This window comes from Carlito syrichta, unplaced genomic scaffold (assembly GCF_000164805.1).
Source record: "Carlito syrichta isolate Samal-C Ts95f unplaced genomic scaffold, Tarsius_syrichta-2.0.1 Scaffold135717, whole genome shotgun sequence".
Taxonomy (NCBI): Eukaryota; Metazoa; Chordata; class Mammalia; order Primates; family Tarsiidae; genus Carlito; species Carlito syrichta.
The window spans coordinates 102,953-118,570 of NW_007079813.1; the positions used below are offsets into that span (position 1 = coordinate 102,953).

The window sequence follows — 15,618 nt, forward strand, 5'->3', positions numbered from 1 at the left end:
TTCTCTATGCTGTCTACCTTAGATCTCCACTGAGTGTCTGGTGTTTGGAATTAATACAGGAATTAACTTGATATGGCTAAGCTAATCAATACCATGTGCCCAACAATAAAGCCTGTGCTAAGATCATTCAGAAAAATGGAAGATGAGAACACAGTATTAAAATGATTTGTAATTGTACTTTAAAATAGTCCACATTTTCATCAATATTCCCATATTATTGGGTTTCCGTGTTCCCCTAACATCTCTCTAACAATTTCTTTCTTTCTTTCTTTCTTTTTTGAGTTGGAGTCTCACTCTGTTGCCCAGACTGGAGTGCAGTGGCACACTCACGGCCACCGCAGCCTCAACCTGCTGGGCCCCGGCGATCCTTCCGCCTCAGTCTTCCAAGTAGCTGGAACTACAGGTACGCGCTACCATGCCCAGCTAATATTTTATTTATGTATTTATTGTAGAGATGAGATCTCACCAAGTTACCCAGGCTGCTCTTAAAGGTCTCAAATCCCTGGGCTCAGGCAATTCTTTTGCCTCATCCTCCCAAAGTGCTGGGATTACAGGCTTGAGCTACTGCACCCGGCCCTCTCTAACAATTTTAAAGGAAACAGTGTCTATGATGTTACACAATTTCAGCTGAAGCATTAGAAAGTAAGAAGAGATATGAGTTCTTGGGCCTAAGTCCTGGATGGGCTGAAGTGGCTGGCTCTTTATGGGCTGGAGAGGACACTAAGCCTTAAACAGTGAATGCAAGTGCCACAGGGAGACTGCTATCTTGGAGGAGGCAAGGCTTGAAAATGATTTTAAGAAATATTTGTAATCTCATTCTTGACCCCAAGTTGGCCTCGTGTTGCCATCAGGTAGCATACGGTTATTTTATTATGGACTTAAAAACATAACTAAAAGTTGGGCATGGTGGCACATGCCTGCAGTTCCAGCTACTTGGAAGACTGAGATGGAAGGCCTGAGCTCAGCAGGTCAAGGCTGCGGTGGCCGTGAGTGTGACACTGCATTCCAGCCTGGGTGACAGTGAGACTCCAACTCAAACAACAACAACAACAAAAACATAGCTAAGAAGCTCAATTTGCTTTTAGAATAGAAGAAAGCCAAAATGATGCCCTTCCAAGGCAAGCATTATTATCTCCCAATGTCCAGGAATGTCTCTCACAGGATATAAAATATTTAAAACTGTTCAACTTGGAAATGAACATCGTCTGCCATTTGCTGAGTTGAAATACAAACCTTCTGAGTCTCCTTTAGATGATGTACAGCAAACTCCACACTCTGCTCTAGCATCTTGCAGTAAAGCTAAATCTGGGCAGGGTCTTTTGCCTTCATGGGGTTGGTAGGGGTGCAGTGGCTCAAGTCTGCCCTCCCATATGGCAGCCTCCTGCCTTTTCCTTTCACAGGCACTGCATACTTCACATGCCCATACCTATTCTTCCTTCTGTGTCCTTTATTGATAGAAAAGCCACCGCCATCCACCCACGTGACTGAAGCTAGAAAACTGGCAGCCCTTTCGGATTTTTCCACTCCCCCACTCTCTTCACCCTGTCAGTGATCAAATTCCCTTCCGTTTCCTGAATAATTTAAAAAAATTATTTTTAAAAAAAATATAGAGATGGGATCGGGTATGTTGTCCAGGGTGGTCTTGAACTCCTGGACTCAAGCTGTCCTCCTGCCTCAGCCTCCCAAAGTGCTAGGATTATAGGCGTGAGCCACTGCACCTGGCCTCCTTCTTAATTATGTCTTAGATCAGACAAAGCAGCACAGTGTGGTGGTTAAATGTCTGTCTGACATTCTGGATAGGCAATCCTCAACATTAAAATGAGTTGTAGTCTAAAACACGCTTCCACTTCTCTTATTGTGATACCATAGAGATTTAAATGATATTAGGTTACTAGGCTAGTCCACTCAGCCTGTTAAGTCTATTATGCCCATGAATGGTGGTTGGGACTCCTTTAACTCTCTGAGGCTCTAAGGAGAGCCCATTCCAGTCTCTGACCATCTGGTTTGTAATGGGCTAGCCATTGAGACAAAGAGGGGATGGCACAATAGTAGTGAGTTCCCAAGTTAAGAGTATTTCCTTTGAGCTTGGCACGTGGGGTCCCTGCATATACTAGCCTTGAGTGAATATTGTGTGTGTGTGTGTGTGTGTGTGTGTGTGTGTGTGTGTGTGTGTGTGTGTTTTTTACAACGTAAGGCCAGTGGGAGATCTGGCCTACCCTGGAGAGAGGCTAGTAGTGTGACCTTTGCTCTTAAGCTGCTCATTCTAAGGCCTGACCTTATGATTAGGGAAGACTTGTCCCATCACAGATACTCCTACTCCAGGTGGGCAGCAGTCCTGACTGAATCTGGGTTGGCTTCACTAGTCTGTGACTTGTGTAGTCCCACAGGGCCCACATTAGGAAAGGCAGTGTCTTAGTCCATTTGTATTGCTATAAAAGAATACCTAGCACTGAGTAATTTATGAAGAAAAAAGTTTTATTTGGCTCAAGGCTGCTGTCTGGAAGATCGGGCATTTGGTGAGAGTCTCAGGCTGCTTCCTGAGTAAACACCAACATCAGTAATCTTAGGGAAATGTAAATCAATACAATGTAATCAAAACTACAATGAGATACCGTCTCACATCCATTAGGATAGCTACTATCAAAAAAGCAGAAAATAACAAGGTTGGTGAGGATGTGGAGAAATTGGAACCCTGTGCATTGTTGGTGCAGCTGCTGTGGAAATCAGAATGGCAGCTCCTCATAACAAAAGAATTACCATATCACCTAGTAGTTCCATTTCTGAGTATATACTCAAAAGCACTGAAAATAGGGTGTTGAAGAAATATTTGTACACTCATGTTCATTTGTACACAGACATGAACATACAATATGAATGTTTTTACTGTGCAGTCTCCAAAAAAATGATACAAGAGGAAAAAGTCTCATCTGTTACATTACTTATTTTAAATCCTTATTCTGAGTTTATTTTATTTATTTAGGTTATTTTTAATAGCTAAAATGTGCACATGTCCACTGACAGATGAATGGATGAGCAAAATGTGGCATAGACATACAACAGATTATTATTTGGCTTTACTTATTTATTATTTTTTAACTTTTACCTTTTTATTTTAAAGATGTGAGGTACAATTCAGGGTTAGGTATAGAAATGTTCATTATGCAGGTATCCTTGTTGATGAGGTATGCCCCCCTATTCCCAGGCAGATACATGAAAAAATGCTTAACCTCACTAGTCATCAAGGAAATGCAAATTAAAACCACACTGCCAATCCCACCTCCCCCCACCCTTGGCAGTTTCCTGCTTCTGCCCATCCTTTTCTTGGAGTATTATGATAATTGTTCAAAGTCCACTTATGAGTGAGAACATGTGATACTCAGTTCTTTGTTTCTGTGAAAATTACTCAGTATTATAGACTCTAAGTCCATCCAAGTTGCTGCAAAGTTCATGATTTTGTCCTTCTTTATGGCTCTGTAATATTCCATCATGTATGTGTACCACATTTCTTTATCCAGTCCTCTTTTGATAGGCAGCACGGTTGGTTCCATGTTTTTGCTATTGTGAAAAATGCTGCAATAAACATACTGCAGGTATCTTTTTCATAGAGTGATTTGAGTTCCTCCGGGTATATTCCCAGTAGGGGGATTGTGGGGTCATATGGAAGGTTGATTTTTAGATCTTTTAGGAATTTTCACACTGTTTTCCACAGAGGCTGTACTAGTTTACACTCCTACCAACAGTGTAGAAATGTTCCCTTTTCGCCACATCCTCTCCAGCATCTATTATTTTTGGAGTTGTTGATGATGGCCATCCTGACTGGAGATAGGTGGTATCTCAGTGTGGTTTTAATTTGCATTTCCTTGATGACTAGTGAGGCTAAGCATGTTTTCATGTATCTGTTGGCTGCTCGTATGTCTTCTTTTGAGAACTGTCTATTCATATCTTTTGCCCACTTTGTAATGGGGCTTTTTTTTTCTTTTCAGCACATTTGAGTTCCCTGTAGATCCTAGATATTAGGCCTTTGTCAGACATACAGTTGGCAAATTTTTTTTCCCAGTCTGTGGGTTGACTCCCTGCTCTCTTGATGGTTTCTTTGGCTTTGCAGAAGCTTGCCAGTTTGATGAGGTCCTACTCGTCTATCTTATTTCTTATGGCATGACCATTTGGGGTTTTGATCAGGAATTGGTTGCCAGTTCCAATTTCCACAAGGATATCTCCTGCATTTTCTAAGGTTCTCATAGTTTGAGGTTTTATGTTTAGGTCTTTGATCCATTTAGAGTTGATTTTTGTGTATGGTGATAGGTATGGGTCTTGTTTTAATCTTCTGCATTATTATTTGGCTTTAAAAAGGAGGGAAATTCTGATACATATTACAACATGGAGGAACCTTGAGGACATTATGTTAAATGAAATAAGTCAGTCACAAAAAGACAAATACTGTATGATCCCACTTATATGAAGTACTTAGAGCAGTCAAAATCATAGAGACAGAAAGTAGAATAGTGGTTGCCAGGGTCTAGGGGAAGGGGAATAGGAAGCTGTTTAATGAGTTTAGACTTTCACCTTTGCAAGATGAAAAAAGTTTTAGAGCCGAATGGTGGCGACAGTTGCACAAGAATATGAGTGTACTTAATATTATTGATGTGTACACTTAAGAATGGTAAAGATAATAAATCTTACATGTATTTCATCACAATTTAAAAGACTGGAAAAACATGTAAGAAAAATTGATAACATTTGTTGAAGAAAAATACTTGTTATTAGTGACACAGGCAAACTCCAGGCTATGTCTAAGAAATACCCTGAGAGGCTTTATTGAAAAGTACAACTAAAGTTAGGACATGAACATGCAATATGGATGTTTTTACTGTGCAGTCTCCAAAAAAATGACAGAAGAGGAAAAAGTCTCATCTGTTACATTACCTATTTTAAATCCTTATTCTGACTTTATTTTATCCTATAACTAGTTCAAATCTTCACATGATTAAGAGATTTTCATCGCTATCAGAACAGGACTTTAAACCAGAGATCTTTCAGAGGGTTATTTTCCAGTTTTGAGGAAAGGCTATTAGAATCATTTACCTTCTGATAACTTAGAAAGGGGATTTGGAACCAGGAGGCATTTCATGAGCAACTTCATGCTGAAAAGTCTCCTTGTAATTGTTTTCTTGAGGAGTTCTGAACTTCCAGTTAGTCTGGCCAGTGGATTCTGAAGGAGGAACCTGCTGAAGGATTCCTGGAATCATATTGGAAGTACCTGGCAGGGATTCCTGCTTCAAGTTCTCCTTCTCAAGGGGTTTCATGTCCTCCTGCATAAATATGATCTTATTTGTGGAAACAGTTTTGGAAATCAGTTCCTAAATAGAAAACAAAGAAATTATTATTAGTAGAGGGTAAAACACACAGGTATGGCAAGAACACAATATTGCTATTTTTATGCCCAAGACTATAGACAAAACTGAAACAGATCCTAACAAAGCATAAAACCAAACCTAAAAGGAACAAGGTGATTCACCAACAGTTTAACTGCCTGTTAGAACAAACTCAATATCTTTTAAAGGAAAGCAACACAATCCAGAGTTTCTACAAAGTATCATATATGATGTTCAGCATACAAATAATTATTACTAGACATGTGAAGAAGTGGAAAGTGTGAGCTGTAATCTAGAGGAAAAGTATTCAATAGAAAGAGACCCCAAAATTATGCAGATGATGACATTATCATACAAGGACTAAGAACCATTATAAACATTCTCAAAAATTTAAGGGAGAAAATAGACATAATAAGTGAAAGCCAGGGTGTATCAGTAAAGAAAGTGGAAATTATAAAAAAAAAAAAAAAGAGCTAGATGGAAATTCCAGAAGTAAAAATACAATATCTGAAATGAAAAAAATTCATGGAATTCCTGAATAGGACATTGGCCATTGCAGAAGAAAGAGTCAGCAAACCTGAAGGCAGATCGGTAGAAATTATCCAAACTGAAACACAAAGGAGAAAAGATTGAAAAAATGATCCGACTCTCAGTAACCTAATGGGCAATATCAAGCAGTCTAACATCCATGTAATTGTCCCTGGCTGAGGTAGAAATGCTTGGTGCTTAGGCTCTGCTGACCACTTCCACCCCAATGTTAACCTAGAAGTCCTGGAAGTCCACTCTACGATGAAGTCTATGGGACACTGCAGAGAGGTTTGTGAAACCCTTGTACACATGATCTCTACGACTCTTCTAAGTACTGAAACTATATAGCAAATATCTATTGATTCTATAAACATATATTTCTAAAACATTTGTGAGGTTCAGATTTTTATAAACAGTAGGAATTTCTTTCTGATTTAGAAACAGAATTCTGGTTTACTTCTTCAGAGCTGCCTCTGCTTCATGAAGAGAAAAACAATACAAGGGCAACATTTGCCAACTTTCTTCTAGGCCTGACTCAAATACTACCTCCTCTATGACCTCTTCTTGATTCCTATAGCACTCTATTTCTTATTTTATTTTATTTTATTTTTTTGAGTTGGAGTCTCACTCCATTGCCCAGACTGGAGTGCAGCGGCATGCTCACAGCCACCCCAGCGTTGACCTGCTGGGAACTGGTGATCCTTCAGCCTCAGGCTTCCAAGTAGCTGAAACTACAGGAGTGCATAGCACTCTATTTCTATTCCTTGTACATTTTCTAAGCTAGTAGTATTCAATCTCAGGTATTCAAAGATGTAAGAAAGCAAAGATGATTTTAAAAGAGTAATGAAAAGTCTCGCACAGCTTTGAGTATATGCAATAAGCCCATCAGGTAAACCAGCAGGCCTGCTGAAATTTTATGCAACCCATCTTGGGCCAGTTTGAAACCAGGTTTCCCAGCACTAGTGACACAACATTTGAGGGTGACAAATAGCAAGAAATAGTTTGTAGTTCACCTTGAGTCAATCAGAAACCAGAACTTGGAATCTTGTCATTTGATATATCCCTACCTCTTGGTACCTTATCTAGCCCTGCCAACTTTTACCTGGACAGTAACTCATACTTGAATGATGTGGCTTTCCTTTGCAAGGTAAGTAATAAGTTTAGCTTTGTTTTAGATCACAATTGGGTTATCTTTGCTTATTTCCTTTGAACAAAGGGAATCAATTTCCATAACTACAACTTGCATATGAAATCTTTCTTAAACAGAACTTGCACATAGCCTAGGTATCATGCTGGCTATCATTTCTCATCTCCCCTTACATGGCTTTTGTCACACACGTGGAAAAAAAATGACATGCCTTTTACTTATCTAAATCTTGCTAAGAAATATTGCTACAGATTGCAGAACCTCCTGAGTGCAACACAAAAAGTCAGTTCAAAATATTGAGCAAAGTTGTCTTAATAAAGGTACCATAAAACTAGGGTGGAGTTTCTGGAGCCTTTTTTTACCTTATGTATTTCCATTTCTATTAACAGTGAAGCATGGTGCTAGGAAAGTATTAGAGTGGAAAGCAAGGTGATGACAACTTCTGCTTAAAGAGCCTCACCTTATGCATTCCCAAACATTTGTGCAAAGCACGATTCCTTCCTAAGGAAGGGTTTCTTAGACTATTGTCAAACAATAGTATGAAACCATGTTTTTCTTGATTTATTTACAAAAATTCAGCCTTTAAAAAGTAAATATATTAATTATTTATGAGGATGTTGAGCATATCAGTATAAATGTAAATGAAAGGAGGGACCATGAGAAACTTAGAATAAACTTAGTTCACATTTTGCCTCAGCAAAACCATTTTTGCTTAGACTGACACGCTTTGAATCTAGCACAGGTTACACATAGATAAATTTCCAATAGGCAGCTTCTAGGAAGCGGTTAAATATCTTATTGCTGGCCAAGCTGGCAGCTTACCCCACCCCCTCAGCAAATCTCCATCAGATGCAAGACAAGGACAGTCCAACCTTTCAATTCATAATTTAGCATAATAATCTCTAAGAAACTTTCAGTTTCTTTGTCTAAGGTGGAAGGTCAAAGATCACCCCTTAGCTGGTCAAAGCCATAGAAATGACAGTAAGGAGCTTGTGAATTGGAAATGTCTGAAGGGTCTCTTGCAGGAAAAACCCCTCCCCTTGTCTCCTCCCATCTAGCCTACCACCATGGTGGCAATCATGTGACTAACCTGCCCATCTGCCTGCTGTCCATCACCTGATGTCAGTACCTGTGCTTATCTGCCCCTACTTGCTGATATGGAGCAGACCACCACCCAATTACCTTAATGAACTTCCACCATCAAAGGGAAGGATTAAAAGGATTCAGCCATGAGCAACGAGCAGCCAGTGCCTTGCTAAGCTATGGTGTGGCCATGTGCTCTTTGAGCTATGGCCAGGCCATGCTTCCTGGCTTTGGCCCCTTCCCTTACCTTGGGGAAGTGAATCTCCTTTTTCTCTCTCTCTTTCAAGTTTACTTTTCAAATAAACTATATTTCTTAATCTAATTTCTGTGCAATTCTTTGCACCTTTCTCATGGCAAAGGATCACATACTAGACACCACACCCCCAGCGGGCCTGACTCAACATTCTGGAGGACCCGCTAGGAGTGTGACCTAACAGTAAATAAGCTTAAAATCTTCATTCTTCAAAGTTGGCTTTGGAAACTAGCAAAAGTTAGTGAATTGTATAGGACTGCATCAAAGATTCTACTGTACAGAGTGCAGAGATAGTTGATAGGCCACAATCTCGCTGGGGCCTCCAAAAATGTTAGGTCACACTCTCAGCGGGGTCTCTACAGTGTTAGGTGAGGGAGTATGGGTGTCTGGTGTGCAAACCGGTGCTGCAAGAAAGATGCAAAGAATTCCCAGAAGTTAGATTAGAAAATATGGCTTATTTAGAAAGTAAATTAGAGAGAGAGAGAGAGAGAGAGGAGATTCACCTCCCCAAGGTAGGGGAGGGGGCCAAAGCTTAAGAAAACGTGGCCACACCATAGCTTAGCAAGGCAATGGCCGCTGGTTGCTCATGGTTGAATCCTTTTAATCCTTCCCTTTGATGGGGAAAGGTCATTAAGGTAATTGGGTGGTAGTCTGCTCCACACCAGCAAGAAGGGGCAGATAAGCACAGGTACTGACATCAGGTGATGGACAGCAGGCAGATGGGCAGGTTAGTCACATAATTGCTGCCATGGTGGTAGGCTAGATGGGAGGAGACAAGGGGAAGGGTTTCTCCTGCAAGAGACCCTTCAGACATTTCCAATCCACAAGCTCCTTATTATCATTTCTATGGCTTTGACCAGCTAAGGGGTGATCTTTGATTTCCACTTTCGACAAAGAAACTGAAAGTTTCTTAGAGATTATTATGCTAAATTATGAATTGAAATGTTGAGCTGTCCTTGTCTTGCATCTGATGGAGATTTGCTGAGTGGGTGGGGTAGGCTGTCAGCATGGCCGGCAGTAAAATATCTGACCGCTTCCTAAAAGTTGCCCAATGGAAATTTATCTATGTGTAAACTGTGCTAGATTCAAAGCATGTCAGTCTAAGCAAAAATGGTTATGCTGAGGCAAAATGTGAATAAGTCTATTCTAAGTTTCTCGGGGGCCCTTTTTTCCCTAGTTAAAAAGATGTCAGATATTAAGCCCAGCACTGCAACTAAGTCAACTCTCTATCCAGGTATTATGTACTTTGTAGAAAATATACAATGGTTGGTCAGGCTCGGTGGCTCAGCCTGTAATCCCAGCACTTTGGGAGGCCAAGGCGAGTGGATTGCCTGAGCCCGTGGGTTCAAGATCCATCCGGGTAACTTGGCAAGACCTCATCTCTACAATAAATCAAAAATTAGCCGGGCGTGGTAGCGCACGCCTGTACTTCCGGCTACTTGGAAGGCTGAGGCGAAGGATTGCCGGATCCCAGCTGGTCGAGGCTGCGGTGGCTGGTAGCCTGCCACTGCACTCCAGTCTGGGCAACAGAGTGAGACTCCAACTCAAAAAAAAAAGAAAAAAGAAAAGAAAGTATATAATAGTACATGACGTTTTTCAGGAGATTGTAGAAAAAATTGTGGGAGGTAAGATTTGCTTGTCAGACTGATGGATGCAGAGTTGTCTTAACTATTCCAGGTTAATAATTTATGTCCAATATTACAGCATCATAGAGTAGACATTTGAGGCTTGACATAAAAATAAATAAAATACTAAGTAAAATATTATATCTAAATTATGTAACTGATAACAATATTTGTTTTCTGAAAAATACTAAATAATTAAGAGCTCAAAAGACCTTCTATGAAAAAATATTTGTTCCAGGTGAATAATTTTTTTTAAGTTTTTGATTTTTAAACCAGGAACAACAAAGGTATGTCCTGAAATCTAAAATTAGTTTTTTTAAAAAACATTTCCTTTGTTCATTGACAGAGATTTTATTGACAAGGATTGTCAATAAGATTGGTTTATATGTGAATATGGAATAAAAAGTAGGCCAAGGGGAGCCTTGGTGTGCCTTGCATTGTGGTCAGGCTCACTTGTGGATTTCCTGGACTCCATCTTTGAGATGTGTGTGTGCCCAATACTCAGTTCCTCCTCCCTACTTCGTGACACTTTTCACACTTCTGTTGAATCTGACACTCTTCTTGTTTTCAGCATTTCTGTCATTTCTATTTCCTTGAGGCAACTGTCATATTCCTCCTTCAGCTGGTTCTTCTCTTGCCTATTCTGAGGTGATGTGACAGAGTTGAATCAGGTCAGCACCAGGGAAGCCTTATAAACAGGCCCTCCCTCACTGGGGAGAGACCTGGGTGCTGTGCTCTTCAGGCCTGCAGAGTTTCCACCTATAAGTGACTTTAGCCTGCTATTAGCCCCAAAGCCACCAACTCCACAACTTCTCTGAGTTGGATCCTCTCTTTTGCTCCCAGGCTCCCCACACTTCAGGGACATCAGGGCCTAGGTAATGCTCAAAAGTGGAATAAACCAGGAAATTCCAAGCCAGCTCCAGAATCCTGCCTTGGATTTCAAATTATTCTAAGAAAACTAAGCCCTCCCTAAGCAGACCCAGTATATATACACACCTCTTCTTTAGCTTTAGCTGTTTTTCTATAATGATAAAGCCAGTGAGCCAAGTATTCTATAGGGTCACTGGGCCGAACTTTCGCCACCTCTGCCAGTGCCTGGGTCAGGCAGTCTCCAAAGCACTTCTTCAGATAGTCAGTTTCCATCCTGGGGGCCTGGGGAACATCAGAACAGAGTCATGGTATTTTGCAAACTTAATCTGATTTTTAAAATAGACACATTCTAACAAACTCAGATTTCTTTTAGGATAAATATGAGACATTACTAGATCACATCCTTCCCAAAAGAACCAACAAATACATACTTGTCATTAGCTCTTAGGTTCAAATGGACTTTTTCCTAGAGCTCTCCAGCTTTACTAGGTCCTGCGGGTGATCAGGACCTGAGAGGAGTTTGGTGCATTGGTGGGTAAGGGTGGTTAAGGCCTCAACTTACAGGTTTTTACCCTTGAGAGGGAAAGACATAAATGTCCTGGAGAAGGGCTGTAAACACCAGCAAGCTGTGCTATTGTGAGGTTGGAAGCTACAGGCATATATGACCTAGACAAGATAGGCTCAATTACTTCACAAGGGGCCACAGAAAAGCCCTGGGGAGGAGAGAGAGGAAGGGAAAATGCAGGTACTGCAGCTACTGTTGGCCAGGGGCGCTGCCAACACTTGACATAATATTCTGCTTTCTATTGCTAAGAAACCACTTTTAGTTTCCCAGGATTGCTATTGATCAGATTCAAGAGCTGGAGGAAATGTAGCTTGAGTTAGGACCAACAGTAGATTTTTAGTTGTAGGAATGCAGAGTCTAGGATTAGACAGACCAAGTTCCGATTCTGGTTTTGCACTTATTAGCTGTGTGATCTTCAGCAAGTCATTCAGTCTCTATGCGCCTCTGTTTCCTCATCTGTAGAACAGAAAAGAATAAAAGTATGTGCTTCATAATAATTATATTAGAAGAGATAATAAGCATATGGCAGGCACTTAGCCTGGTACACAGTAAATGTTTAGTATTGGCTATTACGGTGGAAGACTGTGCCATGAAATGGTCTAGCACCCAGCCTGCTTCAGACCAACTCCATATTCCTGAAGTTTATACATTTTAATTCAAAAGAGCCCAGTGAATAATGCCATAAGTGATAGCAGACTTGGTATGGCCGGAGTCATGGGGGTGAAAGTATTCACCAAGACAGTTATGAATTAAGAAAGGTACATTTATTAAAGGGAAGATACGTTGTGAAGGGCATAACGGACAGAGGTGGCAAAGAGTGTCTGCTGTCTTCAAAGAGGCAAGAGCTATGGGGTGTTTTTATAAGTGTGGTCCAGTGTGGGCCAGGGAGAACTGACTTTGGGGGTGGTCTGCAAAAGGAAATTTCCAGAGGTTTGTGAAGCGGTTGATTGATGGTGGAATTTTGTTTAAGATAAGGTTAGTTAACAGCATTAGTTTAACTAGCAACAAACAGTGAACTACTTTTTTTACTGCAAACTTTACTTTTTGTTTTACAAGTGGCTAACCAGCCTTTACAGTTTTTTGCTGTCATCAGTAAGTTTCTTTGTATCATTTGTAAAATCTCATCCTGAGATTTCCTTCCTCAATTTACCCAATTTACCCAAATTGATGCTTGCCTAATCAGGTCTCATATTCCTCCACAGATAATAAAGGCTCAGATCCAGCCTTCACGTTTTTTGGAGGCATTTCTCAATTTGTTCCCCCATGGTCCCCCTATTTTTCAGTTGAAGGAAGGAAAAAGAGGTAGACAGACAGATAGGGATATAAAAAAATATATATTTGCTAGCTCTCTTCACTGTAAGGACCTAGAAACCAAAACATCTCAGTAGCGATGAGCACGCTGAGCACACATTGTTTTTAAATCACTTAAAAGGAATCAAGGCTCCTTGGAGAAATGGCTGATTCCAAGGCTGGAGCATAAATCTATTGAGCCTGGGACATTTTGTCAAGCCAAAAAGAAAATTCCAAAAAATACAATGGTTGGGGGCACAGGAGCCAGCTTTAGGGGGCTCCTCCTAGCCATATCTGGGGCAATTTGATCATTAAAATAAATGACTGTAATGAAGAGAAAAGGTGTCAGCCCTGCTGACACTTTGATTTTTGCCCTATGTGTAAAACTCATACAATAAAATAAGAATCCATAAGTCCATATGAGAATATATAAGCAGATGAATGGGGGAGAAAGGCAAAGTTCTTAAAGTAGAATGCTAGTTAATAAATGTGGAAAGATAATAGTTTTTAAATATTGCCATTTCCTAGCCATCATAGTACACCGAATCAAGATAGAATAATCAACGTGTGCTAAAACTGGGTGAATATTTGACAAAGAATAGGATATTTACTCAGTCTCCAATTTTCTTCTCACAAATTATGTACTAATTCCAAAGTGAAACAGGGAAATTTTACAGTGTTGAAACATGGCCAACACAACCTTAACCAAGTGGTCAAAGTAAACATCACCATGAGGGGACAAAGTGACATCAAATGCCTCCTGATGTGATGCCCTTCTTATGGGATATAATACATTTTTGTAGATACCTCTAAAAATGCAAAATTTGAATCTAGTTGAGGAAACATGAAACAAAGTCAAATTGAGAGACAGTTCACCACTGGCCTGTGCTCTTAAAAATGTCAAGGTCATGAAAAAAAAAAAAAAGATGAGGAACCATTATAGATCAAAGGAGTCTAAAAAGCTGTGATAATTATATGCAGCACAAGATCCTAGATTGGACCTGGACAAAAAAAAAATTGTATGAAGGACATAATTGGGAAAATTGAATAAGTTAAATGTGACTTATAGATTATGTGGGTTAAATTTCTTGATTTTGGATAACTGAAATATGAGTAAGCAAGAGAAAGTCTTTGTTTTAGGGCTGAATAATGGCGCCCAAAGGTGTCCGTGTCCTAATACCTGGAACTTTTTAATGTGTTGCCTTGTATAACGAAAAGAACTTTGTAAACTTGATTAATTAAGGATCTTGAGATGGGGAGATTATCCTGGGTTATCCAAGTAGGTAAAATGTAATCACAAATATCTTTATAAGAGGAATACAGTAAGGCTAGACAGGGAAGGTGATGTGATGACAGAGCATAGGGAGAAAAGGTGATGTGATTCAGGGCCATGAGTCAAGGATGGCCTCTAGAAACTGGAAAAGGCAGGAAAATGGATTCTCCACAGAGCCTGAAAGGAATCGGCCCTGCTGACACTTTGATTTTTGTCCTATGTGTAAAACTCATTTTGGACTGCTGACCTCAGGGACTGCAAGGGAATAAATGTATGTTTAAAGCCACTCAGTTTGGGGTAGTGATAGAGGGGGGCAATGGAGAGGGATGGTATCTCCTTCTGCCAATTTTTGGCTCACCTGTACCAATGTACTTGGAAACACAATCTTCTACACACCCTTTTTGCTCAAAGCTGGTCCCATGACAGATGACCAGCAGCATTCCATCACCTGGGGACTTGTCAAAATGCAGACTCTCAGGTCCCACACCAGACCTGAGAGTCATAATCTACATTTTAACAAAATCCCTAATTCACAGTTACCGATCTCCCTTGCCTTTATCGCTGTAGAACTGTCCTTCCTAGAGGACAGAATCACCAATTCTGCACTCCAGAAAGCCTTTCCATTCTCTGGTCATGGACTGGTTGAGTGGCTGCCACTCAGCTTAGATGCGGTAAACTGTATTGGGAGAAGGCACTACTCTCTGTTTTTTTTTGTTTTTTTTTTAAAAGACAGCCTCTCACTATGTTGCCCAGGCTGATCTCAAACTCCTGGCCTCAAGCAATACTCCTGCCTCGCTGGGATTATAGGTGTGAACCACAGTGCCCGGCCAGCACCTATTCTAAAGTGCCCATTTTCAACAATGATCTCAATGAAATATGTTGACAACAGTTAACCAGGATTTGGTGCAAAGACAGTAGAGTGAGTATAGGGTCACAATGGGGCCTGGAGGGGGAGGAGTCAAAGGGATTCAGTTTACAGCCCACTTTCACCAACTCAGTGCACACTCACCAGGGGCAGGGAGCTACTCTTCCGAGATTCCCAGAGCTCCCTTGAGGGTCTGCTTACAGTAGTTTCCTTGTACTTGGCCTTGCACCCCGTAGGTAGGGCAATAAGGATAGAGGTTGTCTTTGTTCACACTATGTTCTCCGTGCTTGGCACACTAGGGCTCAGTAAGCATTTCTTGATTTAATCAGTAAGAACTCTGATGCTTGTAGGCCCGGGAAAGGGCTCGTGCTCCTTTTGATTCGTTAGGAATCACTCTGGCACTAATTACCTCTACTATTATTTATGAGGGCCTCTCCTGCCCGGCACTGCCCCACCCATAAGTTGAAACAAAACAAGGCAACGGCTAGCAGAGAATTATGCATAAACAACTAGGTCAGGGAAGACTGCAATCGCTTGGAACGGCTTCCTGGAGGTGGGAGCGCCTGAGTCGGTTCAGAAAAGAACCAAGCGGAGGTCACCAGCCAGTGCAAACGTGCGGAGTCCTGAAACTGCCGGGTCATGGAGCCTGGAGCAACTCTGGGGGTCCCCTGGCCTTCTCGAACAGGCAGCCCTTCATGGCTCCTCCCGAAGGCCCCGCTGCCCCTTCATCTCTCCCAGAGCGTGCCC

At 41.0% G+C, this 15,618-nt stretch overlaps 2 protein-coding genes across 2 annotated transcripts in view; one reads left to right on the forward strand and one right to left on the reverse strand.

The window, feature by feature from the left end:
- Positions 1-284: 284 nt before the first annotated feature.
- DYDC1 (DPY30 domain containing 1) overlaps positions 285-15,618 on the forward strand; it is a 34,732-nt gene continuing 19,398 nt past the window's right edge. Inside the window, exon 1 of the mRNA XM_008049529.1 lies at positions 285-403. The gene's annotated coding sequence lies outside the window, so the exon portion shown is untranslated. The remainder of the gene's footprint in view (positions 404-15,618) is intronic.
- Positions 4,786-11,900, reverse strand: DYDC2 (DPY30 domain containing 2). The gene is given in 5 exon segments (XM_021708295.1): positions 4,786-5,357; positions 10,528-10,575; positions 10,577-10,651; positions 11,005-11,160; positions 11,817-11,900. Coding segments are annotated over 4 exon segments (534 nt in total). The 5' UTR covers positions 11,152-11,160; positions 11,817-11,900; the 3' UTR covers positions 4,786-5,093.